This window comes from Heloderma suspectum, chromosome 2 (assembly GCF_057233095.1).
Source record: "Heloderma suspectum isolate Gila_16-S chromosome 2, 16-S_ref, whole genome shotgun sequence".
NCBI lineage: Eukaryota > Metazoa > Chordata > Lepidosauria > Squamata > Helodermatidae > Heloderma > Heloderma suspectum.
This window is the reverse complement of record NC_139459.1, coordinates 315,570,050-315,598,027: the sequence shown is the minus strand read 5'-3', so window position 1 is coordinate 315,598,027 and position 27,978 is coordinate 315,570,050. Positions and strand designations below refer to the sequence as shown.

At 42.6% G+C, this 27,978-nt stretch overlaps 2 protein-coding genes across 4 annotated transcripts in view; one reads left to right on the top strand and one right to left on the bottom strand.

Moving 5' to 3' along the window:
• Window positions 1-27,978, top strand: part of LOC146354987 (histone-lysine N-methyltransferase SETMAR) — a 97,789-nt gene that overhangs the window by 8,831 nt on the left and 60,980 nt on the right. Inside the window, exon 3 of the transcript XR_014788557.1 lies at window positions 13,603-13,650. The gene's annotated coding sequence lies outside the window, so the exon portion shown is untranslated. The remainder of the gene's footprint in view (window positions 1-13,602; window positions 13,651-27,978) is intronic.
• Window positions 88-27,978, bottom strand: part of SUMF1 (sulfatase modifying factor 1) — a 98,762-nt gene continuing 70,871 nt past the window's right edge. For 2 of the 3 annotated variants that reach the window (XM_084840304.1, XM_084840305.1), the window contains exon 9: window positions 20,012-27,118. In XM_084840304.1, coding sequence (XP_084696430.1) covers window positions 27,005-27,118 — 114 coding nt within the window. In that variant the 3' untranslated portion in view covers window positions 20,012-27,004. Of the gene's footprint in view, window positions 5,328-20,011; window positions 27,119-27,978 lie in introns of those variants that run through there. The other variant, XR_014788556.1, reaches the window with a different exon arrangement.

Below are 27,978 nucleotides of genomic sequence, written 5' to 3'. Positions count from 1 at the left end.
CACTTTCCTGCCTTCATTGGTCATAGTGTGTGGGGATGGCACTGAGGCTCTGTTCATACTGATTCCTCTCTTCCTCATTCTGTTCAGTACACTGGCTCCTTGAATCTTATCTAATTAGATTACCTCTTTCTGTGAAAAGAAATGTAGGCAACCGGTGCTCTAACCACAACCATAGAACTTATACCCTGATGTTGGTGCCAAATACATTAGGCACCAACTATTAGAGTATAATATTATTTTTCAAATGAATATTTCACCCAGTCATCTTCAACACCTGTAAGCCAAGTAGGAAAAAAGATGTAAGTAGCAGCATTGCTCTTAAGTTTTAGAATCTAAGGACATGTTTAGTTATTTTTAGGAAGTGAAATATTAACTCCCAGCCTATATATATGAAACCTCACGTCTATGACCTATTCAAACCTGCTTTCAGTAAAAACCAGGGAGCCGGTTTTCCTCTGTTGCAAATTTTTCAGCCTGACTTGGAAGCAGCAAGAAGTTCAGCCTGTTTCCCTTCCAAGTTGTTCAAATAGCCATCTGTTCGTACATCTAGCTCTTCCTAAGATAACACAAAGGTTTATTATGGATTTTTTTTAATGTGAAAAGTAAATTATTCTATAATATCTGTCTCAAACCAATAAAAAGAAGCATCATTAAAGACAAGCAAGGAGATTGCCTGCCAGTGTTAGAATGTTGAATTCACAAGTTAAACCTCTCTGGGCAGTATCCAACGCCGCCTGCATGCCAGCAGGACCCACCCGGTAGTGCAGTGGAAAGCTAGAAGTTGCTGAAGCAACCCCATAAATGAGCCAAAATGCTCATTTCTGGAATGGGGCAGTTCAGCATAGCTTGCAGAAAGGAGCTGTGCTGATCTGTCCCACTCCAGAAACAAGCATTTTGGCTTGTTTTTCAGGTTGCTTTTGAAGGTGCTAGCTTCCCATTGCTCTGGAGATTGCAACTCCCTCAGGCGATCCAGAAGGATACCATGGTCAATGGCATCAAATGCCACTGACAGACCCAAAAGAATCAACAGGGATGCACTCCTCATCAATTCTCAGGCAAAGATCATCCACCAAAGCAACCATGGCAGTCTCAACTCCATATCCCACTCTGAAACTGGTTTGAAATGGGTCCAGATAATCAGTTTCATCCGAGATTGCTTGCAGTTGAATAGACACTGCCTTCTCGATTACCTTGCCCCCAAATGGTAAATTATTTACTGGTCTACAATTATTGAAGTCTAGAGGGTCAAGGGAAGTCGTCTTCAGAAGTGGTCTAACAATTGCTTCTTTTACACATGATAAAATGCCTCATTAATGCTCCCTAGGGAGGCATTAATAATATTCAGCAAAAGTTGCTTTACCATCTCCCCTCCCTGGACTACAAGCCAGGATGCGCAGGCATCGAGAGGGCAAGTTGTCTTTTTGAACAAACCAAGCAGCTTGTCCACATCATCAGGAGTCACAAGCTGAAAATGAACCAGTTTAATCATGCAAGCAGAGTTGCTGGACACCCCACTGTTGATTTCTGTTCCCATGACAGCGTCTAAGTCGGCTCGTATCCGAGAGATTTTATCCACAAAAAACTCATTAAAGGTGTCACAGCAAGCTACTGAAGGCTCTAAGATCGGATTCGGGGGCGGAGGGCTGACTCAGCTTCCTAACCACACTGAACAGCTCAGCTGGGCACGAGTTTGCAGACACGATACATGCAGAGTAGAAAGCTCTCTTCGCTGCATGTATCACCTCATAGGTTTTCAAATGATCCCTATGTGTCTTGTCAGATTCAAGTTGAGTTTTCCACCATCAACGGTCTAGTCATCATCCTTGCCACTTCAGCTCCCTCAGTTCTTCTGTAAACCATGGAGCTTGTTTGGAAGTGGGTAGGAAAGGATATATAGGAGCGACCATGTCATTAATCCTGGTCAAATCTTCATTCCACACAGAGACCAGGGACTCGACAGGCACCAGCCAAGAAACCCCCCAAGGCATTTTGGAATCACAGTAGATTCATTAGCCTTCAGGGGCGGACCATCTTAATTGGTCCTCCACCCCTGTGGAGGCAGGTAGTAGCTGTGATACTAGCTCTGACCAGACAGTGATCCGTCCATGACAACGTGGAGACAGATAGAACCTCCACCCATGGATCATTCTCCTGATTGAGGCAGAAGATCAAATCAAGCATGCAAGCAGCTTCATGTGTTGGCCCCTTGACCACCTGGGACAGGCCTATGGTTGTCATGGTCACCATGAACTCCTGAGCTACACTCGGCAATCTGGATTTGAGGGGGATGTTGAAGTTGCCCAGAACTAAAAGCCTGGGCGACTTCAACACTAACTCCAAGACCAGCTCTGTGAGCTCAGTTAGGGACTCTGTTAGGAAGCGGAGTGGCCAGTACACTAACAAAATTCCCAATCTGTCCCGAGGTCGAGATATACACACTCAATGTGAGCCAGTTCCTTCACAGTGAGACTAGTCATGGGGCTGTTATCTTTGTGGACCACTGCTACACCGCCTCCCCGTCCACTTCTCCTTACTTGCTCTACCATGGAGTACCTGACTGGGAGAAGCTGCATCCATACAGGCCCACTTATCTCCCCCAGTCAAGTCTCTGTAATGCATATCAGGTCAGCCTTTTCATCCAAGATTAAATCATGGATGATTGCAATCTTATTCCAGACTGACCTGGCATTGCAAAGGAGCAGGCAAAGATTCTGCGGGTGTCTTGGCCCGCTCCCAAAGGTACCTGGGCTGACAGGGCAACCAGAAGACTGGATAGGTGTAAAGTACCTGCCCTCCCTTCTCCTATGAATTTTTGCTCTGCCAGCACCATATCTCCCCATGCTGCCCACAACTGTTATTGCCTCCCCTACACACATAATGCTGACTTTTACTCAAAAAAGACATCAAACTCAGCAACATTCAGCAGAATAAAAACAGTCAAGCCCAACATCCCATCTCTCACCTGGAATGTACACCTAACACTCCCTTCCCATCTCCCACCCGGGGGGGGGGGGGGCACAATTCAATACCAGCAGGCTCTCACCCTCTGATATAAAATCACTTCTCTCTCACCCTTTAAATAATAAAGAGCCTAACTGGAAAAAAACAAAACACATTCAGAGGCCACCGCCACCCCCCAGACAACCTCAGAAATCCCCTGTCATCCCCAAAAGGAGGAAAGAAGGGAAACACAGAGAAAGGAGAGAAAACCAAGGGATATGGCCTTCGCCACCCCCCTGAAGTGGCTACCCCAGAGGGGCGACCCCCCCTTTGGTGTCGCCCCACTTGGGGGCGCTGCTGCTGAGGATGCTGCCGCCCACATCGGCTTCCCTTAAGTCCGGCTCCCTGGAGGGACAGCCAATGGCTGGATGCCAAACACTCCCCAGGGAACAAGGTCCTCAGCTGTTCCAGGAGCCGGAAATAACATGCTCTTCCCAAGGCCAGAAAGGCTGCTATAGCAGCAGTGAAGGAGCAGGGAGTTGATGCTGCCCACGGAAAATGACTCCCACCTGCTCCTCAGATGAATTCCCCTGCTGCCACAGTTCTTGCCCTGCTGGCTGCTGCTGGTCTTATTGACCTAGATATAGCCACGTTTGGGGCTGCAAGTCTCTGTTAAAAATGGAATAGCAAACCTGCACATAATAATGATAGTACAATCTTCAGATCCATAGGGTAGAGCTGGTGGTAAAAAAAAAAGCTTAGACGCAGACAGGATCATGCAGCACAGGTGTGCAACTGTGCACCTGGTCTCCATACTAGTATAACCTGGGATGAAAGTTCCAACTACGAATGTATGTGAAATTTGTTGGGTTCGCAATTTTGTGCAAGAATACTCAATTTGCAGCTCCTGAGACTAAACACGAAACTGAATGCATCTTGCTAATAAATCCAGACATTTCTGAAGCTTGCGATGAGGGAGATGCATACAAAAAATGTGTACATTTGAAGTCTGTGTACAAAGAATGCAGCCATTTGGAAGATGTGCACAAAACTGCTATTTTCAACTGGAAAAAATGTGTATTTTAATACATACAGATTTCTGTCCCAATAAAAAAAAGTCTTGCAGTCTGATGCAGACCTGAGTTGGAACAAGCTTGGTAGTGGAAAAATGAGAACCTCAAGAGATATTGATCACCAGATTCACCTATGCCTAGGGCCAGCCCACTGTAGGAGGTAACACTGCCCCCTCCTGGGAGTCTCACACTTGCCAGACTTCAGGCCAGTCACTAACCCTCTTCAGGTGTTCTACGTACCGTGTTGAAAGAATGCATGAAGAGGAGCACTCCAGCCCTGTCCCTCTCTGTCGTCACATCTGTCACCCTGTACACACGTAGGACGATGGTCTAAAGAGCAGCATCTCCTGTTTCACGGAGACATTCCACATGATTAAAAAGACTGATTTTCCAGGGTTCTGGTTCACATGTGGAGCCTCCACAGCTACAGGAGGTGCTCCTCTTCAGATTGGCACCAGCAGGGCTGGAGCGGTCCGCTCTTCCCACATTGTTTCAACACGGTAAGTAGAACGCCAGAAAAGGGCTACTGATTCTCAGCCTAACCTACCTCGCAGGATAAAATGGAGAGGAGGAGGACCATGTAAGACACCTTGGATTCCTTGCAAGCAGAAAAAAGGCAGGATGTTAAACAAATTTTTAAAAAATCACATAACAAAAATCGAGCTAATGAGCAATCACAGTGCAAATCTTATTCCAAGCTCTTAATGTATCAAGAAATTAGTTCAAGACATGGCTGATCATAATCTTGAGATAGAAGTTCTTCCCTCAGATAGCTGACTTGATGGAAATAGGAATCTTCACAGGCAGGGGCTTGATAGAGTTGCTGTACTCCCTTGCTGATGTTAGTGGCAGTTCTGGCTGCCTTGGCCGCAGCAAAAATCAACCCATCTGCGGACTCATCCATGGGGGCAGCCATCTTTTTTTTTGTACAGCCCCTGGAAACCATGTTACATGATCACAGTGTGCCATTTCCAGGGACAATTCCGGCCCTGTTTTAAAAGTGTATGTCAGGATCTGCACTTCCTAGCCGCTTGGAGAGGCTTTTACTTTTAAAGAAGTTAAAGGAAAGAAAGAAGGGAAAAGTATAGAAGTCCTCAGACTGCCTCATGTGATTGTAAGTTTAAATGTGAAGATACTTTGAAACGCTGTAGTAACAGAACTTTCATCTGAACTTAAAGTGTTGGATTTGCAACTTGGTGAACATGTTACGAATTCTGATGAGGTCTTTACCACTCAGGCAGATACTCTGACTGCTAGAAAAACACAATTCCCCAGGAACAGAAGTTCTACTCTTCACAGCGTCATCTGGATCTCCTGTAATAAATTTGCAACAACTGAGTATTTCAAGTACAAAAGGAAAAACCCATAGTCATTAATTCAAAGCCAGTACCAAGAAAACAATTAACACATAGGTAGGAAAAAAAGAATGAGGATATAATTTTAACTTTGTTCTCTTAGACTATGGGTGTTGTTCTCATTTTCAGTCTGGCTTTGACAGGTTTATTTTACCCATTACTCTCTTACTTGGCAAGACAAGTTTGAGAAATCCAGTGGTCCCAGCTGACAGATGAAGGCATTAGCTAATCTTATCATAACAGTGTAGCTACCATCGCCTTTTGAGGCGCCATTGAAGCAGCCTGAAATTCACTGCCCTACAAGGCGTTTTCCTATAATTTTATACATTTACATGTGTCTATTGTTTTCCTTATCAAATTGGAGCCCATTAATTCAGGCAGTCGCCACTTTTTGGGAGGGACTGTTTCCCATTTTAAAAAGGAATGCTCACTTAGAATAAACACTTTGCAAAGGATGGAACTTTTCTCCTGCTACCTTCTAATTTCTGGAGAGCAATGTGCACAAAACAGCTTGCTGCTTTGTTAAAGCCATCCCGAAGAATTCATGTTCTTGGCATACAGAATTATATTGTTACAATTATTGTATGTATTAGGTAAACACACACACACACACACTTTTAGGCCACAAACATGTGGAGCTTTGAATTAAACTCTTGGGGCCTGTGGACCTCAATTCGAGATCTAAAGACTCAATTGTACTTTCTAAATGACAAGTAAGAGCAGCTTCATAACCATGATGATGGGGTGGCTTGCTTCAAAGAATCCATAGTTAATATTAAACACAATAGAGGGTCGGACATGACAAATTCTGGCTAATCAAAAATTGAAGTAAATGCTTCTGGACTTTTCCTCATGATCACACCAGAGGAAGAGAGCGGGGAGCAAACAAGCACAAAGCTTTTCTTTCTTTTCTTTCCCCCCCACCCCCTTACATGCAATAGTCCAGGCATCTCAAAAATTATAATAGGTTAAGGCAGAAAAATATAGAATACGTTGTTCACATAAACCAGAGAGGCCGATAGGCTAAAGGCAGAGTGTTATGAAGTTTAGTATTGCCAACATAAATAATAAATTGATACCAATCCATAGTAAATGTATCTTGTTTCCTACTTCCTTTCGCCATTCATAACTTATTTGTTAGCTTTTCTGTTAAGGAAATTTTCCAAACCTGGTCCCACCAAGCGTCTAACAAGACTCCTCTTAAGTCCTTCCAAAACTGAGCAATAACCAGTCTAACTGCCACCAACAAAAATCCAGCCAATGGCTTAGAGAAACAAATTCTATTATTTCCCCCCAAACACTCCTAAGCATACCAACTCTGGTGTTCTCTCCAATTGCAGTCCAAGTATCTTATCAATTTCACCAAAGACTGCAGTCCAAAACTGCAGGACCACCACATATGCTGGGTTGATCCTGGTTCCTTGCATCCCCTCCAGCACAGCCTTGACAGTTTCTGATGAATATGTGCTAAACAAACAGGAATCATATACCATTTTTGAAGAACCTTCAAAGCTTGTTCTCTCATATCGATAGATACAGTTTTAAATGGGAATTTTTCCAACACTGTATTCCATATATCATCCTCTATTTCTGTTTCCCAGTCCAGTTCCCACATTCATTTTAAACTGTTAGTTGAACCCATATCTAAATCAATTAGCACTTTCTAAATAAGTGACACCAGGCCTTTCTCCCCCTTGCATAGGAATTTGAGTATAGATTCAAATGGTGCTAAATTTTTTAGGGCCTGTTGTTTGATATCCTCTCTTCTAATGAATGTACCTACTTGATACCATTCTAACCAAGTTACTCCAACCTCCTTCAAATGAGTCCTCCCAAACTCTCTGGGGAGGGACAGGGCATTTAAATAAAGTTCTTTCAACCTGTAAAGCCCCTTCTGTTTGAAGGCTAGTATATCCATGTATTGCCAAAGTGATTTGGTTCTTGATTTTACCTAATATAAGGCAGATCAAGGCAGGCAGCTGTCCTAAGGCTTTGTTGCCAACATAAATATTACAAAATAGACCCACTGGGTTTTATCCATGGCATATATGAACACCAACAATCCATTCAACTGGTCCCAAATTATGGTGTGTCCCCTGGGCAAAGGCATGATACCTTCTTTCCCTTGGTGCACTGGGTCTCCTTCCAGGTTAAGGTCACAGCACCTCTCTGGCTTCAGTGGTCTGGAATCCCAGAGGCAAGAAGGAGAGAGGCAGTAGTGAAGTCAGCAGCTTTTGGCAGTGGACTCACACCAGGCATCCACTGGCAACCTTCTTTCCTGTTTCTCCAACTGTCTTTTATAGTCCATTAGCAGGGCCTTGCAGGCAGTCTGTCCTGTAGGCTTAGTCCATCCCACCTGTGCCGATTGCCTACACTTGTGGGAAATGCAGCATCACCACCCAGTCCTAGCAGTCTCTCCTTAAAGGGATATTCCCATGGTTGCTCATAGCAAGCAGCCCTATAGCTTGGCAGCTTCTAGGAGCTGCTTTGTCCAAGCTTTTTCCTTGGGAGTAAAGGCATGAAGGGAAGCTGTGACAGGTCACACCTGACTCCTCTAACTACAATTCATCTTCCGGTAGGTTCCCAATACAATCCATAGGTTGGTCCTCAGTGTGGAAGTCTGGATGACAATGTAAGGGAGTCATAGGGGATATCCCTGGTAGTAATTTTTTTTTCTTCCCTTTCCATACCTGTAAAATTGTTCTCAATGTAGAGGTTTCACTCACACATATTCTCTTAAATTCATTTTTAATATATCAAAATGAATCCACTATCTGTGATGGTAACATCGTTCTCTCCACCTGTACCCAATGATTACGAATATCTGTCGATAACCAAGACAGGAGGTGATGTAACTGATATGATTCATAATGTAATATTAGATTAGGGATACCCCATCCTCCTGCTGTACATTGCCTATATCTAAGAACTTTGGCTGTACATGGTTTCCAACTTTTAAATATAAATAGCTCTAATCTAATCTGCCAAATTTGCAATGTCTTATACTGAAGTTCTAGGGGTAATACATAAAACAAATATGTTAACTTAGGAAGGAGCATCATCTTAATAGTTGCTATTCGACTGAAAAGTGAACGATTAAGTTTCTCCTATTTACTTATATCCTTCAAAATATTTTCCCATAGCGTCCCATAATTTATTTTAAAGAGTTTTCATATATTCCTAGGTAGATAAATCCCCAAATAGCAAAAACAGTTATTTACTAATGGAATCCCTAGTCTTTGTGAAACTCTTAGTTGCTCACCTGGAGGAAAGTTTAAATAAAAAAGGTCTGATTTCTTAAAATTAACCCTCGAGCCCGCTTTTTCCTTAAATTTATCTAATCCTTCTTGTAGAGCCTGAATTGCATATGATGGATTATTCAATGTCAATAACATGTCATTGGCATACAAACTAATCAAAGGTTCCATATTACCTACTGTAATTCCACGTATTTTTGGGTGAGCTCAAAGTTGATTTGCCAAAAATTCAATTACGAGGGTAAACAAAATAGGTGACTGCGGGCAGCCTTGTTTGGTACCACTATACAAATTTATATTACAAGAGTTTAAATCGTTAACACGAATCTGTGCCAAAGTTGGAGGGTAAATACCTTGGACTACATTCAAAAATTTAGGGTCAAATTGATAATGTCATAGGGCATTTTTTTAAAAAACAACTCCAATTTACACAATCAAAGGCTTTATACAAATCCAAGGCCAAAATTGCTATCAGATTTACACTCCTTACAAAAGTGCATCAAACTGAATAACCTCCAAACAGGATCTGCTATAAATCTTCCGGGAAGAAAACCATAATGGTCTGCATGAACAAGTTTCCCCACATGCCTTTTCAGTCAGTTTGTTAATACCAGAGTAAAAAGTTTGTAGTCATTATTTAGTAACGAAATCAGTCTGTAAGAATCCATCTTCAGTGGGTTTTTTGCTGGTTTTAATACTACAATTTTGGAGCGTGTCCAAGTCTCAGGAAGTTGGGCACCCTCCAAAATTCCATTGAAAACAGACTGAAGATGTGGAAGAAATATTTCTTTAAAGTGTTTATAGAATTCCCCAGTAAACCCATCTGGGCCTGGGGATTTATTTGACTTAAGGCAAGAGAGCGCCTCCTCTATCTCTTCCAACGTAATGATATTCCAAGCTGATATTCCTCTATTAATTCTATATCCCTGTCTATGTTTGCATAAATTTGTTCTAAATATTCAGCGAACAAATTAACAATTTTTCCAGGACCCAAATGCTTAACCCCATGATTATTGTCAAGTTCCTTCGTCCTCTCTCTTTGCAGTCAACACACTCCAAGATACCAGGCTTCAGGCTCACTATTTTATTAGTTAACGACCAGGTTCTTTACAGATGCAAATTCTAGGAAACTCTCAGGCTACAAAGGAAACAGCTACTCCACACAATTACAAATACCCATAGAGTAGCCAAAGTGGAAGTTAGAGAAGTTGCCAGCAGTTTGAACAAGAACTTCCCGGCCAGACTAGCTTACGGGGGACACCCCTCCCTTACAGGTGCTCCCCCCTACATAGGCTATCACACATATCCAACCTGGAGGAGCGTCTGAGCTCCACCTCCAACTTTTCCCACTTTGCTCTGTGACGGACCCTAGCATCCCTCAAGTCACGCCTCTCACTCTCCTCCTCCCCCGAGACCTGGGTTCTCATGGAGGAGGAATGGGGGGGCCTTCAGGTCACGCCATCTGTGTGCCAAGGTCTTGAGAAGAACGCCTTGCTATATCTGAGCTCACTAGGGAGGGAGCCTCCCCCGTTTCTGGCTGTTCCCATTCTGAGTCTGAGCTGCTATCTCCACACGCTCAGATTCATTCCTGACAATTATCTTCAATTGCAATGATTTTATTTCTTGCCCTATGCTGCTTCAATCTATTAGCTAATAACCGTGACCCTTTGCCATCAAATTCATAAAATTGCTGTCTAGTATACAGCATCCCCACCATTGTTTTATTAATATCTAGGTTCTGTAGTTCTGCACGTTTGTTATCCAATAGTCGCCTAATCCTAGTTGTTCCTGTACTCCTATATTCCTCTGTTAAGGATCTAATTTTCCCCTCTAATAGTTAAGTCTGTGCTCTGTTTTGTTTTTTCATTGAACTTAATTGTTTAATATATACTCCTTGTATTACAGCCTTCATAGTTTCCCATCGCAAAGTAGAGCTTATTGTATCTATAGAATTCTCTTCAAAGTAGTGCTCTAAACTTTCTTGTATTTTTTGCTTACTCTAATTAGCCGTTAACAGTAGAGGATTAAATCTCCATACTGGAGAACCTTTTATCCTGGGTGTGAGGGTCAGATGTAATAAAAGGGCTGCATGGTCTGTAACTTTTATAATCCCTAAATCCGCTCCCTGCAACCTTTGTAATAATTCTTCTGACAATAAAACTGTATCAATCCTAAAAAAAGATCCACGTGAGCGTGAATAAAATGAAAAACTAAAATCTCACGGATATAACTCCACCCATGCATTCCGTAACTGATAGGGTTTGAAGACTTCAAACATTTTATTTGCCTGTCAGTATTTTCTGAGACAGGTGTTATCACCTTCTCCTAAAACTGTGGTTCCTTCAAGATCATCTGGAACCACCCCCTGGAGGTTCCAATTAAAGTCTCTGCCTAAAATTACTGGGCTAGTCCCAAACTTTTAAAGTTTTTTAAACACTCTGTGAATGAACCCTATTTGTCCCTCATTTGGGGCATATATAGTAGCTACAGTTAATAATTGCGATTGATTGTAGAGTCCCTCTAAAAAAGAAAATGGCCTTTCAGGTCCCTCAAAATCTTTGGTGTAACAAAATCTACATCATCATGAAACACTATTGCTACCTCCTTGGGTTTATTAGATCCAGGAGCCACATATTTATGAGACCATTCTCTACCCGGTATAAGAACATCCTTTCCAGTGATTTTATGAGTTTCTTGGAGTAATAAAATAGAGGAACGCAGTTCCTTCACTAAATTTCGAAGTCTCGCTCTCTTGATAGGGCACCCCGCCCCTTTTATTTTTAGAGAAGTGATTTTTATCTGAGGAGCCATCATTTCGAAAAAATTAAAGCTAATTAAAGAATTACCATGCCTTTCCAGTTCTATGTCCATCTGCCATAATAAAATATGTAGTCTTGGCTTTTCGCATGCCCAAACCCTCCCCCCTATGTCCTGACTGCTTATACATTCCAGTATTATTCCATATATTTCCCAATGGGGTTTGCCCCTCCAGAGCCCCCCTCCCATATCAGAGAGTCCCCTCCTCAGGCTATTCCAGAGGAGAACCTAAGGATATGCAAATCACTATTCCCCCGCAATAATCAGTTGCCTATTGCAACGGGGTTGACAGACTTAGTTATGTCTCCCCAAATGTTGCACCTGAAATGCAGAATTCAGGGTAGATTACACCTCTGCCTTCATTATTGTGGGGTATACCTCAAACACCCTTTATTTCATTTATCTGAAGCCCAACTTAATATCTTATATTTTACACTATCATTTAACCTTTTTCAAAGCTTAGCCAAAAGTTACACTTATAAGTCCTTATAAACTTCCAGAGAAGTTATCTCAGCAATGTCTACTAGTAAGCAGGCAGAGTGTTCTCTGTGAAAGTGATGTGCCCTCCAGAGTAGAACGGCCTGACCTTTTCTTGGCAGTCCTTTTTCCTTTCAGTTTCTCCCAAACGCCTTGTTCTTCCATATCTTCCTCATCGCCCCCCTTAAGTAAATCCTCTGCTGCATATCCCAATGGGAATTCCAATTTAAGAGCTATAAACAATTCCGCCATTTCTTTGAGCGAGGAGACTGTATGTGACTCACCTTTACAGGTAACTGTCAGTCTAAAAGGGAAGCCCCAATAATATTGAATCTCCTCTTGCGATTTCAATGTAAAGGGGCATAACTCCCTCCATCTACGCAGTGTTTCAGGGGCCAGGTCTTGTAGCACTATCACTGGATTGTTATTATACTTGATCTCCTTCAGTCACCTCAAATGTCTCAATAATTCCTCCTTCAAAGTAAAATGAGCAAAACAGACAACTATGTCTCTGACACCCGTTCCTCCCACGGGTTGAGACCCTAATGCTCTCTGAGCTCTCTCAAAATCTTTCACTAATACCGGGAAATCTGGAAGTAATGTTGCAAACCATTAAGACAGAAATGCTTTCAAATCTCCTCTTTCCACATCTTCAAAAATTCTGGCATCAAGAGCGGTTCTCTGCCTCCTCCAACTTATATTTAATATGCAAAGTCTCTCTTCTTACCCTATTCATACTTTTCCAGCTGCCATATCAAAAGCCCCAGAGGCAATGGTTTCAATTGCTTCTATTCAGGATCCCAGCTCCAACAGTTTCTTGCCTAATAAATCAGCCAGCCCCACCAACAACTCTTTATTTAATGTCTGTAGTTGTTTTGCTAAGTCCCCTCTTATCTGACCTGCCTCCTTCATTTGTAAATCTTTCTGCAATATCTGAGTTGCAGTCGCCATCTTATCTGTACTCATAGCATCTGGAGCTGGAGAGACAGCTGTCCTTTCCAAAGGCTTAAAGAAGTCTAGTATGCTGGTATTTCTGCTTCTGAGGGTTCTCGCCAGTTTGTTTTCCTTGTTCAGCTCATTAGTCTATAATTCATGCTCCAAAAAATGAGGTTTTAGGGGCAAAGTGTTACTATGGGTGGAGGAGCTCTCTCATTCAGCATCTTACATCGACTGCAGTCAAGCCACGCCCCAGCCCAAAGCTTTTTGACTAATTCTTGACACAATAAACCATGGTTTATCATGACATCCAAATGTAGCCATTCTGTTACAGGTCAGTAGAACAACTAGTGCAATGCGTCCTTGAATTTTCGCATCTGTACAGATGTCACACATTGTAAGAAATATTGTACTGTCTTTAATACTGCAGAAGGCATTAAATGGAATTTGAGATTATTATTCAGAATACTTAAGAATTTCATGGCCCTGCTGATATTTAAACATATTAAACCAGTGGGGCAGTCCTAGCTGTGTCCAAAGATGACAAATCACTGTTTATACACATCTATCTGTATTTTTTTATTTCCTGCTCTGCAGCAGACTTCCTGGATCCATGAATGTAGTTTACTTTTTAAAAGAACACATACAAATGAATCACCTGCACTATCCTCTAATATCAAGTTTTTTTATTTAGCCACGCAGAATTGGATTTGTTCTAGCAAGCTCTTTTTTTCTTTTCTTTTTTAGTAATCTTTCCTCTGGCATAGGCAGCAATCTGAAGCAATAAATAAAGAGGTAATTGAACTCTTATTTCTGCTTGGAGTATTCTGGTTTAAGTCACGGGGGGAGGGGGGATGAAAGCATATTCTTAATACTGTTCTCAACTCATACATATGGGAGAATATGTGAAAGAGGGAAACAATCTTGTGCTGAAGGGGCTGTGATATCTCTTTTCAAAAATCCACTGAGTTTGATCTTCTAGTTCCCCTTCCTACATTCTTCATCCCTCTCACCCCCCACTCGTCCTCCATCCTTTAAAACAGGGGTGGAGAACCTCAGGCCTGGGGGGCAAAGCTAGCCCTCCTGGAGTGCTAACCTGGCCCTCTGTGGTTCTCCAGATGGCCATGCCCCTTTCTCCTGGCCCCACCCCCTTTCCCCAAGCAACAATTATTTGTTGGTTTCCCAGATTTTGCGCAGTTTTTTCACCACTCTTAAAAGGTTGAAATGCCTCTCCTAAGGCTTAGTTACTGCCAATTTTTCAAAATTCAATTTGGCCCCCAGGCAAAAAGAGGTTCCCCACCCATTTTAAAGGAACCCTACGACAAAACAAAACAAAACAAAAAGAGTTTTGGCATTGAAGTGTGTTATGCATTTGGGCGGGAGGGCGGTACTGTGGGTTAGTTATTGTTTTGAACCTTGGCAGCTCCTGTAGAGTTGGGAGTAGCAGCAGTGGTGGAGCTTCTGCTAAGTTTTGCAGTTCTGTGCATGATAACTAAGGAACAGTTGTGTTTGAGGCCTGCTAAGTCTTACAGTCATTCCCTCTACCTATACAACAAAATGTAACTTACTGGTGATAAATTCAAAGACGCAAGATGGAAGACCGAGAGAGATAAAAGCAAATCAAGCTTAGTAGAATTGCTACCCAACCAGGAAAAAATAATGGTCTAGCCAGTTTTTTGACTGGAAGAAGTGTCTGTAAAGGCCAGAAATGTGGTCAGGCTGCCAGAATTATTTTAAGAAAACATCAGTATCAACATTTTCACTTGGCATGCAAATTGATCCACTCAGTTACACCTACATACCAGGTCTTTGATGAGCCCCAAAGCACCATTTCACATGCTGCTCTGTGTGACAGCATAGCAGGGATCCCCAACCTTTTTGGGTCAGTGGGCACATTTGGAATTTTGAGACTCTTGGTGAGTGCTTTCACAAAATGGCTGCCTTGTGGGCTTGCCCATTCATAAAATGGCTACCATGGTGGGAAGGGCCTGTCACAAAATCGTCATTCCCCTGATGAGACTAAAAGAAAAGCAACCTGCATAAGAACCTAGGTATAAGGCAGAGGTGGTATCTGAGCTCCAAAATAAAAAAAACATTCTTTTGAATCCAAATAAAGATGGTGCTGGAGGGCAGCACTTTGCTTTCTAGCATGCCAGCCTCCCCGGGTTTTTTTAACATTAAGAATTTTTAAAAAAACCCAATGCAGCAGGGAGCCTGGTGGGTGCCAAAAAGAGTACGAGGGCGCATTGGTGCCCATGAATACCACACTGGAGACCCCAACGCTACAGTGTACATGAAACACTGGTTCTTTCACAGCCATCTTCCATAGGGTCCGTTATACTGAGGGAAGCAGACCAGAAAAGGGAAATGGAGGTACTTTCACACTTGATTGCCTACACAACTTTTCTACACAATTAGGTAAGTACAGACTCATCCTGCCACATTTGCCAGCATCAGTCACAGGAGCAAAAAAGGCCCTTGCTATTACTTCTGCTTCCCTGACTCTCCCGCGTCTGACAAGCTCTGCTCCCTGGGTTTCTTCCCTGGTACCAAAATGTAAGTTTAAATCCTAGGACACAACAACAGTAGCAGAATAGTATTTATTAATACATTTATATCCCACCCTTTTTCTTCTTGCAAGGTGGCTTACATGGTCCTCCTCCTCTCCATTTTATCCTCACAACAACCCTGTCAGGTAGGTTAGGCTGAGAGACAGCGACTAGCCCAAAGTCATGGTTGAGTGAGGACTACAACATGGATCTCCCAAATCCCAGTCCAGCACTTTGAACATTACACCACACTGGTTTGGTTTAGTAGCTGCTTACACTTGACAAGATCTTATTCTTTTAAAAACATTTCTCTCGAACACAGAGTTCCTGACTCTTAAAATGGAATAATCTGTAAGGTGAGCAAACGTGTTGGATCAACTTCATTTTTGTTTTTTACTAGAACCCCCAGATCCAGGTGGAAAGACATTCACTTAGAATTAAACAACAGGATGCCCCTGAGCACATTCGGAACCTAGGAATTTATCATCAGTACGCAGAACTGAACTGAGCTCACAGTCCTTTCTCACAAAAATCCACTCTTGGTTACCACAAGTTTTGTAATTTCAGTAGCCTAATTTAGGTGGGAAAAGTCATTTTGCTATTACTACTGCTAAACAATTGGGAGTCAGAAACCCTTGCCTGTCTACTGCAATTCTCCCAGAGATCTACCAGTAGATCCTGATCTACCTTCTGCCACCCCTTGTTCTAAAAATGTTCTCTAAATGGTGCCATAGGTGAATGAATAGTTTTTGCATTTCAGCTCATTCCAGCCTCCAATGGCACCATATGCTGTCCCATAACCTATCAGGAGCTAGAGGAACTAGGAGGCTCTGCCTGTATGATCCACAGATGGTAAGGGACCAGCTTGATTTAGTTACACTTTCAGTCTATTAAACATAAACTTGTTCAAGAGAAAAGATTAGGGAGCAGGGCTGGCATCAAGGGTAGGCATGGTTGGGCATCTGCCAAGGGTCCAAAAACCAGCAGGGGCCCACTGACAGGAGCCCTCTTGACTTGCTCCTCCTCTTCACCATTGCAACTGCTTTTTCACCTGCCTCTCGCTCTGGCCCAGACAATGGTGGTGGTGAGAACGAGAAGCAATAGATGCTACTGCCTATTTGTTCACTGGCGCTCTGCCTGTCAAGCAAGCAACTGTTAACAGTGGTGGAAAAGAGGAGGAGGAACAATGCCAGCTGGTGACAATGGTGGTGAGAAGGTAGACTCACTGCAGGAGTGGGCCCATTGAGGGTTCTTTACCCAGGAGCCCTCAAAAACCTGGAGCAGGCACTGCTAGATTGCTACTAATTTGGCACCCTGAAGGCATTTTGGACACCCAAGAACAGCTACATCATAAGCCTCTGCTCACCAAATATTTACCAAAACCCCTTTATGAGACAGCAATTGACAGGAGAGATTTGCCATGCTTACCAAATGCAAAGTTCTATGGGCATGCCATCACAAGCTTCCTTATGTCCTGATTTTACAGATGCATGGCTAGACCTGAGCATTTCAGACTTGTTAACACATTTGAGAGGCTTCAGTCCCGTACAAGAGATCTGTTCAGCCATATGTCAGGAGCCTGAAGGGAACATTTTGTTTTGTTTCACACTGATGGAATATTAAATAGCACTGTCTAGAAATGTTGCAAAGTAAGAATTAGTGACAACTGGGTTTCTTTCTACTCTCCTACATCCAACCCTTTTTAAAAATGAGTTTTATTTGAATAATTAGTATGATTCTTTACTGTATCTACCACCATTCAGCTTCACTGGATGTCCCCAGGTTCTAGTATTATGTGAGACAGACAGACAGACTTCACACTATCCACTTTCTCCACATCGTGCATCATTTTATACTTCTCTAGCATGTCCCCCCATCATTTATTCACCTTTTGGAGTTCTTCACTGACCTGTCGAGGGTTGTCCGTGTAGAACAGCCAGTAATGCGAGAAAGGATCACTTTGCTTAAGGCAATCTGGTATCTAAATTATTTGCATATTAAAAAGAGGGAGAGACAGACTGATTCACATCTATGCTATTGCAACTGTGAAATGACTTGCATACTGCAGGAGTTGCATCTCCCACCTGGTTCCCATTATGCTCGTAATGCCTGGCCCTTTATGGAGACGCACAGGTAATCGGTATGCAAATCTATATTCCAATTGCAGACTCCGGCTAGAAGGGCAGATATATGAAGGTTCTAAGCTTGTACGTATAATTTAGATTACTAACATAGGCTGCAGGTTGTTAGTGTGATGCATATTCTCACCCTACTACAGCAGCAGAGTGGGAGCGTTGGTCATTTTAGCCTGAAATCTGTGCACGCTTACTTAGGAACACGCCCCACTGAAAATAGTAGAACTTCTGAGTCAACATGGATCAGACTATGAGTGGGGTGGAGGATGGGGTGTAGTGTCCAGATTCAATGTGTAGCTGAATGAGCCTTAATGGTGGGTGTCAATGTTCTACTTATCTAGTCGCATCTCAGTTACTGTACAGCTAATCAATGTTCATAACTGGAGAATCGCAGTGGGACAAACTTTCCAACAAAGCCTGTCTCCTGCAGTGTTATGAGACAACACATAACAGGAAAGTGTTTGATAATAACTTCAGGGTGCCAACATGTGCAATCAAAGGCTATGGGGCTGATACAATAGCCAAGCATTTTCCATTATGATTAAAACAACTTCCTCTGACATAATCTAAGACAACAACAAAATCCACAGATTTCAGCATTTCCAAATCTTGCTGTGGTGGTTCTTCTCTAGTACAGCAAAGAGTAAGTTCACATTTTGACTGACAATTATTTAGGACAGGAAATGCCACAAACTATGGATAGCTAAGCAAGCAAAAAGTTAAGCCAATACAAGACTCACAGCTGGGTACACGGTGTTTAATTAACAGCTAAGTTATTTCATACTGTATTTTTAAAATTTTGGCTTAAAAACTGCAACAGATGAATAAAGTGGAACAACTGCAGAAGAAACAGGAGAAGAAAATGCCCTGCTCAACCTGGGCAGCGATCTTGATTGGGCAGTTAACCTCCAAGCAAAGTGATACTGAAGCTGGCACCAGCTGGGAAGACCAAATCGAAGAGATAAAGCACTGCTCTGAATTTCTTGGAAGAAGTCAGCCAGCAAAAAACACTCTCCTAAATTACAAGAGTTAATCCATATCAGGGATAGGCAACCCATGTCCTCCAGATGCTTTGGACTACAACTCCCATAACCCCAGATCATTGGCCATGTTGGCTGAGGCTGGTGGGAGTTGTAGTCCAACACATCTGGAGAGTGCTGCCCCCGATCTATCCTGTGCTTGGACAATGCCTGTCATTATTGTTAATTCCTTTAGAACTTTTGGCATGCAGAGCACTTGAAAATCCTCATTTCCTTCACCTGTACAACAATGTCTGTTAGTTCTCCAGTTTCCATCTGACACGGGGAAGCAAGGCCAAAAGTATCCAGCCAGGTTTACTGGTGAGCAACTCAGTTCTTTCAAGTTCAGAACTATTCACCAGGCTAAGTCAGAGTATAGGCAACCCGAATAGCACTGGCAGTTTCCTTTCCATGTCAGTATTATGTCTGCCTCCGCCAAGGACAAAAATATTACGCAAGTGCATTTCCACTCCCCTTCATGGATCACTGCCTTGTTGCGGCGAACGGGCTTGCGTAACTCAGTGAAGCCATAAGCTATGCTGTGCAGGGCCATCCAAGACGGACAGGTCATGGCAGAGAGTTCTGACAAAATGTGGTCCGCTGGAGAAGGAAATGGCAACCCACTCCAGGATTCTTGCCAAGAAAACCCCATAGAAAGTATCACAAGGCTAAAAGAGATGACGCCGGAAGATGAACCCCTCAGGTCGGAAGGTGTCCAATATACTACTGGGGAAGAGCAGAGGGAATTTCCAAGTAGCGCCGCAAAGAGTGAAGCGACTGGGCCAAAGCCGAAAGGACACTCAGCTGTGGATGTGTCTGGTGGTGAAAAGAAAATCCGATGCTGTAAAGAACAATATTGTTTAGGAACCTGGAATGTAATATCAATGAATCAAGGTAAGCTGGAGGTGGTCAAACATGAGATGGCAAGATTGAACATCGACATGTTGGGAATCAGCGAACTAAAATGGACAAGCATGGGCAAATTTAATTCAGGTGACCATTATATCTACTACTGTGGGCAAGAATCCCTTAGAAGAAATGGAGTAGCACTCATAGTCAATAAAAGGGTGGGAAAAGCAGTACTGGGGTACAATCTCAAAAACGATAGAATGATCTCAGTACGAATCCGAGGCAAACCATTCAACATCACAGTAATTCAAGCCTATGCCCCAACCACTGAGGCCGAAGAAGCTGAGGTTGATCGGTTCTATGAAGACCTACAGCACCTTCTAGAACTAACACCAAAAAAAGATGTCCTCTTCATCATAGGGGATTGGAATGCCAAAGTAGGAAGTCAAGAAATAACCGGGATAACAGGCAAGCATGGCCTTGGTGTACAAAATGAAGCAGGACAAAGGCTAATAGAGTTTTGCCAAGAGAACACGCTGATCATAGCAAACACTCTTTTCCAACAGCACAAGAGGCGACTCTACACATGGACATCACCAGATGGTCAATATCGAAACCAGATTGATTATGTACTTTGCAGCCAAAGATGGAGAAGCTCTATACAGTCAGTAAAAACAAGACCTGGAGCTGACTGTGGCTCAGATCATGGGCTTCTTGTTGCAAAATTTCAGCTTAAATTGAAGAACGTAGGGAAAACCACTAAAGCATTCAGGTATGACCTAAATCATATCCCTTGTGAATATACAGTGGAGGTGAGGAATAGATTTAAGGCATTAGACCTGATAGACAGAGTGCCTGAGGAATTGTGGACGGAGGTCCGTAACATTGTTCAGGAGGCAGCAACTCAATCCAGCGCAAAGAAAAAGAAATGCAAGAAAGCAAAGTGGCTGTCTGAGGAGGCTTTACAAGTAGCTGAGGAAAGAAGGGAAGTGAAAAGCAAGGGAGAAAGGGGAAGATATATCCAACTGCATGCAGATTTCCAGAGAATAGCAAGGAGAGACAAGAAGGCCTTCTTAAATGAACAATGCAAAGAAATGGAGGAAAACAATAGAATGGGAAAGACTAGAGATCTTTTCAAGAAAATCGGAGATCTCAAGGGAACATTTTGGGCAAAGACGGGCATGATAAAGGACAAAGAAGGCAGGGACCTAACAGAAGCAGATGAGATTAAGAAGAGGTGGAAAGAATACACAGAAGAACTATACAGGAAAGGTCTTAATGTCCCTGACAGCCATGATAGTGCAGTCACTGAACTTGAGCCGGACATCCTCGAGAGTGAAGTGGGCCTTAGGGAGCATTACTAACCACAAAGCTAGCGGAGATGACAGTCTTCCAGCTGAGCTATTTAAGATCCTAAAAGATGATGCTGTTAAAGTGCTGCACTCAATAGGCCAACAAATTTGCAACAGTCAACAGTGGCCACAAGACTGGAAAAGGTCAGTTTACATTCCAATTCCAAAGAAGAGCAATGCCAAAGAGTGTTCCAACTACCGTACAATTGCGCTCATTTCACATGCCAGCAAGGTGATGCTCAAAATCCTACAAGCTAGGCTTCAGCAGCATGTGAACTGAGAACTACCAGAAGTAGAAGCTGGGTTTCGAAGAGGCAGAGGAACTAGAGATCAAATCGCCAACATTCGCTGGATCATGGAGAAAGCATGAATTTCTTCGCTGGATCATGGAGAAAGCATGAATTCTGGAAAGAGAATTCCAGAAAAACGTCTATTTCTGCTTCATTGACTATGTTAAAGCCTTTGATTGTGTGGACCACAACAAACTGTGGCCAATCCTTAAAGAGATGGGAGTACCAGACCACCTTACCTGTCTCCTGAGAAACCTGTACGAGGATCAAGAAGCAACAGTAAGAACCAGACATGGAACAACCAATTGGTTCAAAATTGGGAAAGGAGTACGACAAGGCTGTATATTGTCGCCCTGCTTATTTAAATTATATGAAGAGTACATCATGAGAAACGCCAGGTTGGATGAATCACAGGTCGGAATAAAGATTGCCAGGAGAATTATCAACAACCTCAGATATGCAGACGATACCACCCTAATGGCAGAAAGCGAAGAGGATCTAAAGAGCCTCTTGTTGAGGGTGAAAGAGGAGAGTGCAAAAGCTGGTTTGAAACTCAACATTAAAAAAACGAAGATCATGGCACCTGGCCCCATCACTTCCTGGCATATAGAAGGGGAAGAAATGGAAGCTCTGCCAGATTTTATTTTCTTGGGCTCCAAGATCACCGCAGACGGTGACTGTAGCCATGAAATTAAAAGACACTTGCTCCTTGGGAAAAAAGCTATGGCACATCTAGACAGCATAGTAAGAAGCAGGGACATCACCTTGCAAACAAAGGTTCATATAAACAAAGCTACGGTTTTCCCTGTAGTAATGTATGGCTGTGAGAGCTGGACTATAAGGAAGGCTGAGCGCCAAAGAATCGATGCCTTCAAACTGTGGTGCTGGAGAAGACTCTTACGAGTCCCCTGACTGCAAGGAGGTCCAATCAGTCAATCCTAAAGGAAATCAACCCTGACTGCTCATTGGAAGGACAGATACTGAAGCTGAAGCTCAAATATTTTGGCCACCTAATGCGAAGAGAAAAGTCACTGGAAAAGACCCTGATGCTGGGAAAGATTGAAGGCAAAAGGAGAAGGGTGGATGAGATGGCTAGATAGCATCACTGATGTAATGAATTTGAACTTGAGCACGCTCCGGGAGAGAGCGGAGGACAGGAAGGCCTGGTGTGCTATGGTCCATGGGGTCACAAAGAGTCAGACACGACTTAACGACTGAACAACAACAGCATTTCTTCTCACAAGTTTCCTTTCCCTTACTCCCTCCTGCAGCCCCCTGCACACTCCCCAGATCTGCTCTGAAGAGTCCTCTAGATCAGATGGGAGGGGGGGAATGCACTACAACCCGTGCACCCATATGAGCTGCATGTCTATTACAATAGGATCATTTCATTCTTTGCTTTACTTTCCAGAACTCTACTATAAATGCTTAGAAAATGGTTGTGATTTTTTTTCCTACTGGCGACAAAGCAAACCTTACTCCCCCACTCCCAGTTTAGAAACAAAGAACATGCCTGACCAGGCATCTATAGCTGCAAAATCTGCACTATATTTGCAAGTCTGATTCTCCCCCTTCATGCCCTCCCCATTTACTCATTCCTTTGCAAGGTCCTTGCAAGAATCACCTGGATGATGCATGATCAGGACCTCCCAGGCTATTGATTAGTCAGTTTGAATTTTCACCTCCTATTCGGGAGCTCCCACCCTCCTGAGAAATACATATGTTAGTGAAATCCTCCTTGGTCTTTGAGTGGCTGGCAAAGAGCCAAGGTTATACTCTTCCAGGCTGCAGAATCCCAGGTGGGCCTCTACCCTTCCCCACCAGCAAGCTGCTTTGGTGAATTGGAGTCCACTTGGAGTAGAACCTTCAGTATGCCGGCTCGTTCTCTGTGGAACTCCCTGGCTGTTGATGTCCGGCAGGCACTGACATTGTTTTGTTTTTGGCTGCCTGCTGAATACATTTTTGTTTAAACAAGCCTTTCTTGTCTGGCCAGCCATGCCTTTATTAGTATAATCTGGCCAGCCATGACTTTATTAGTATAATCTGATGTTAAATATTTTAATTCTGTATTTTGATTCTTTTTTCTTTCTTTCTTGTTATTGGTCACCACTCAGGAAGCTCATTAGATATAGGGCAATATATAAATCCTGTAAATAAATAATAAATACATGGAGGGAACAATCCTGTGGCCCCTAGATAGAGTCTGGGGGGCCACAGGATAATTCGGAGTCTTGGATCCAAAGTCGGAGACACCACTCTGATCGCAGATCCAGGAATCCGTGCTCCCCAACCCTCCCCCTCGTAGCCAACATGGAGAGAACCGCGCTGGCTGCCTCTCTGAGGTCGCAAAGGCAACCTCAGAGAGGGGGTAAAGGTGGTGTGCAGGTGAGTGGGGAGGGGACCGGGGAAGCCAGGGTATGATGTATCCTGAGGCCTCCCCAGCCTCCTGCTCTGACACACCCCAGCTAGACAGGTGAAAAAGCCTGTCTAGCTGAAATGCAGAGTGGGAAGAATGCAGAGGTAAAGATCGCTTCTGCCGCTCCTCTTGCTCTGCATAGGATGCCCGTAAGCCTCTGAGTTTGGAGCCTTACAGGCACTGCCATAGAACTGTACCCTAAGTTGTAGTTTGCCAATTCTGTTTCATTTTATTTTAAAAGCAACTGACCATTTCTGAATTTAGCTGCTTGATTCTTGAAAAAAATATACTCAATTAGAACCTGGAGTTGATTTAGTTTTTTTGCCTAGCCTAAAGTTGGCTTCGCTCAGCATGCCTAGACCATTTGACATATATGCTAACCTGGCTTTTGAGGCGTTTAAGGAAGCTCTGAAAGAAGGAGACTATCCTTCTCCATAAATACAACACCTTAAGACTAGATTTTCACTTGTGCAAGTTATGAGGAGTTATTAATTACATGAGTGGTGGCAATCCACCACAGAAAAATACAAACGATATCTTGCAGCCTGTCCTACCTTGCAAGTTTAGAGGTGCAGACTCCTGTTTGTCACAGCATCCAAACACTAAACAGCGAGGGTATCCTTGGGAAGTGGTACAGAAAACAACTGAATCATTCAGCAAGAAATACATCTCCTACTCCAATTAGATGAATTCAAGACAATGAGTTCTCTAAATAATTAAAATATGAGAAGCTTACAGTGTGCCAGTTTGCATACAATTAACAGATGCTTAATTCATATGATTAGAAAGTTTTAAGTGATACTGACGTTAGGTAGGAATACTGTAAAAACATTTCATTCATGTTCATCACTGAATGTAAAGAGCATCTGCAAAACATTACAGAAGCTCAAAAAAAAAAAGACGTGTTCCATTTTCATCACAGGCTGTGTGCATCTGTCAAGACACAAGCTGGCGTGTTATACTCTTCTCATATTAATATGCAGCCCTGTTTCTCAAACTTCTTTGAATAAAATTCTCTTTATGGCATCAAAGGTGCTACCTGACCTCACCAAAGATCGAGAACTCCGAGATGAATATATTCTGGTCATTTCACAATATTGGCAGGTCCCACAGCTTATTTTCATAATTTCTCAAATAACTGTATTTTGATGTAAAAATTATCCAGAGATTCTCTGACTGGAGGGTTTTTTGTACTCTACTCCAAAAGGAACATCATCAGCAAATGTAATTGGACAGTGCTCTATAAAAGTTTAAGAGCAGTTTTGTTTAGCAGGAAAAATCCATTTCATTGAAGATTTCTCTAGATCAGGGTGCATGTGGCCCTCCAAGTGGTTTTGCCCACCCACCCACCCACCCAATGCTACTGCAGTGACCACTGAATTCACCACCAATTTGCTGCCAGGACTGTACATAAAAAACAAAATGGTAGCTATGTGGGATAAAAAAAAAAGTTCCAAAAGATAATTTCAAAAATCCATATCACCACAATACCTTTAATTAGGACAACTCAGTGGTCAGAAAATGCTGTGCAAACTTTCGAGTTTTCCAACTCTTCATCAGGCAAGTTGGTAAACAAAGCAAAAGGTGGGGGGAGAGAGAGATTGAGAAAGAGAGAGAAAGTAGCTGATGTTCGAACCTTGGAGTCTGCATTTGATTACAGTGTTAAGATGGAAAATGGGAGGAAGCTTCAGACATTCAAACCAGGTACAGAGATGATTTCAGGCTGCTCCTAGGACCCCCCAAGGGTTGCTGGGAAGAAGAAAATGACAATGGTTGATCCCCCATTTTTTAAAATATAAACTCCAGCTGTTACTCAAAAAGAGTCTCAATCCTCGGTCGAAATACACTGGCTTGGTTTACACATAATGCTAAATCATAGTTTATTTAACCTATGGTTTATTGCCCAGGATTTGTCTGGCAGACAATTGAACAAACTATGGTTTGCTTTCTCAATCCCTGACTTGTTTCCTTCCTCCTTTCTCTGCTCCCTTCTTGTATCCCGAATGCCTTTGTGGCACTATAGTACTGGCATGTAGAGTAGCTGGTTTGTTTGTTTTATCACTCTTGCCTGCTGCCTCGGTAACCTGGTGAAACAACCCATGAGCAACTCACGATTCTGGGTTTGTACATAGTGATAACAGATTATTTAAACAACCCAGAGTCCACAGCCCAACAACAAACCATGGGATCTCCTTCAGGGTTATTTGGGGTTAGCAAACCACTGTTTGTTCATATGGCTGCATTCATACAGCACAACCCAAAATTAACAACCCATGCCATGGATTAGCATTATGTGTGAACCAGGGCACAGTTTCCTTGGAAGGCAGAAAACAGAAGTGGAAAGAAACTAGAAAAACTTCCTCACTGTTAGAGCAATACAACAACGGAATCCATTACCTAGGGAGGTGGTGGGCTCTCCCACACTGGAGGCATTCAAGATGAAGCTGGACAGCCATCTGTCAGGGATGCTTTGATTTACATTCCTGCATTGAATGTTATCAATAATGTCTTATAGGCCGCTTCCAACCCTGCTATTCTATAATTCTAGATAGTTTTTATATTTTAAATAACATATTAACAAACCTGAGGATAATTTTAGATGGTGTCCCAGGTAATAAAACTAAATGGAAGCCAAACTAGCTTTACCTAGTAGTTGGAGGGGATATATCCTCAGATAATAAAGTTCCAGCTTAAGTGGTATACAATCATCTTCCTTCAGTGTAGGATCCTGCTGCTGAACAGCAACATTTGGCATTCTCCAGGTCACATAAAAATTGAAGGCACATGTTGGCCAGAAGGAAAATTCCAAAAGAAAATGTCCAAAATCCACAACATCTTAGTACTTTTATTAGGCTGCTCAAAGGTCACAAAATACTGTGCAAGCTTTCAAGTACTCCAGAATTCTTCATCAGGGAAAACAGTAAACAAAACGGGAGCAGGGGGTGGAGTGGTTGATGTTCAAGTCATGGAGTCTGCATTTGTTTACAACCTTAAGATGGAAAGGAGGAGGAGACTACACATATTCAAGTTAGGCCAGAGAAAGTTAATTGCAGTTATGATAGTCATAGCTTAAGTACTCATTGATTTCAATGGGACTTGAACTCTCTCTGGTTCAGGATGATCTTTGTGTTTTTCTTCATTCATGGATATGGTTTTCCATATACGTAACAATACCAATTCTTAATTAAAAAGAAATATACCAGTGTTTCGTTCCCTACTTGCTTCTGCAAATACATACAGCACTTGAAGGCAATTTCCTAAAATAAATTTTCCTTTATTAAAAAACAAACCATTTTATGTCCTGTGATTCTGCTGTTCTTGACTTAAATATGGAACAATTTAGTATTAACGTTAGATTTCCATATGGAAATCTAGCCTATTTTCTTCAGGCACAGATCATTCAAGAAGAAAGTCGTTAGCTGAAATGTTCAGAATTTCTTTTTTCATCTTTTTCAATAAGATGTAATATTTGTCTGAACTGCATTCTCTTCCTTGAACCCTTGGTGAGATTTCTCTGTCCTCCAGAGCTGTCAGCTTCCTCACTTTAAATAGTCGGGCAGAGTGTCAGTAGCACAGCGAAATCCCAGATTCGAGGCAGAGCTGTCAGGCGTGTTTTGGCTTCGGGCTGCACATCGATACCTATAGCAATAGGACTGAGAAGAAAAACAGCACATTACCACAGCTGTCTATTAAACTGTTCCAATTTATTAGGTGAACTTGCCCATGAGGAGATGCTATATCTGCAACAGGAACATTAGTAGTCCAAGGGAGGGATTTTTTAATTTAATTACAGAAATCTTAGTGCCTGAGATGGAAAATCCAAACAGCATGCCATAGTGATAAAAATATAATATACTCGATAACCCAGTGCCTTATCCTGTGTGATGGTAAGGATAGCCTTGTTAGTAAGTCCCTCCAGGGCAAGAAGACAGTCAAGTCTTCCTAGGCATAATCGATGTAAAGATTTTGTGCTCTTTCTCAGGTCATGTTTTTCACTCACAGAAGTATTTACTGGACATCACTCCTAATCAGACAACATTTTCTGACTTTATGGACATCTTAATGTACATTTTGGAAATGGGTCTGCTGAATAGCTTCCAGATTTTCCTGTATACTGACTCTGAAGTAGCAATTGATCTGAAGCCTTCACACGGCACAATTTTGCCATGGGAAACTTCTCGGTACACGCATTCATAACAGCATAAGAACAGCCAATGCTGGATCAGACCAAGGGGCCATCTAGTCCAGCATTTCCCTCACACAGTGGCCACGCAGCTGCCTGTGAAAACCTATCATTTACTAGCTGTAAGAATTGAAGATTCTCCCATTCCCCATCCCCACCCACAAGCAGCAGCATTTGTGGAAACAAATTGCCAAAGCAGGTCTGTTTTTCATACATTTTCTAGCATGTGATTTGAAATAGCAAGTAGGTTCCACCTTTAGAATTCAAGGATCCTAGTGATGATGTTTTACCACCTTCAACTGGAATGTTTCTGTTCTCTCCAGTTTTTCC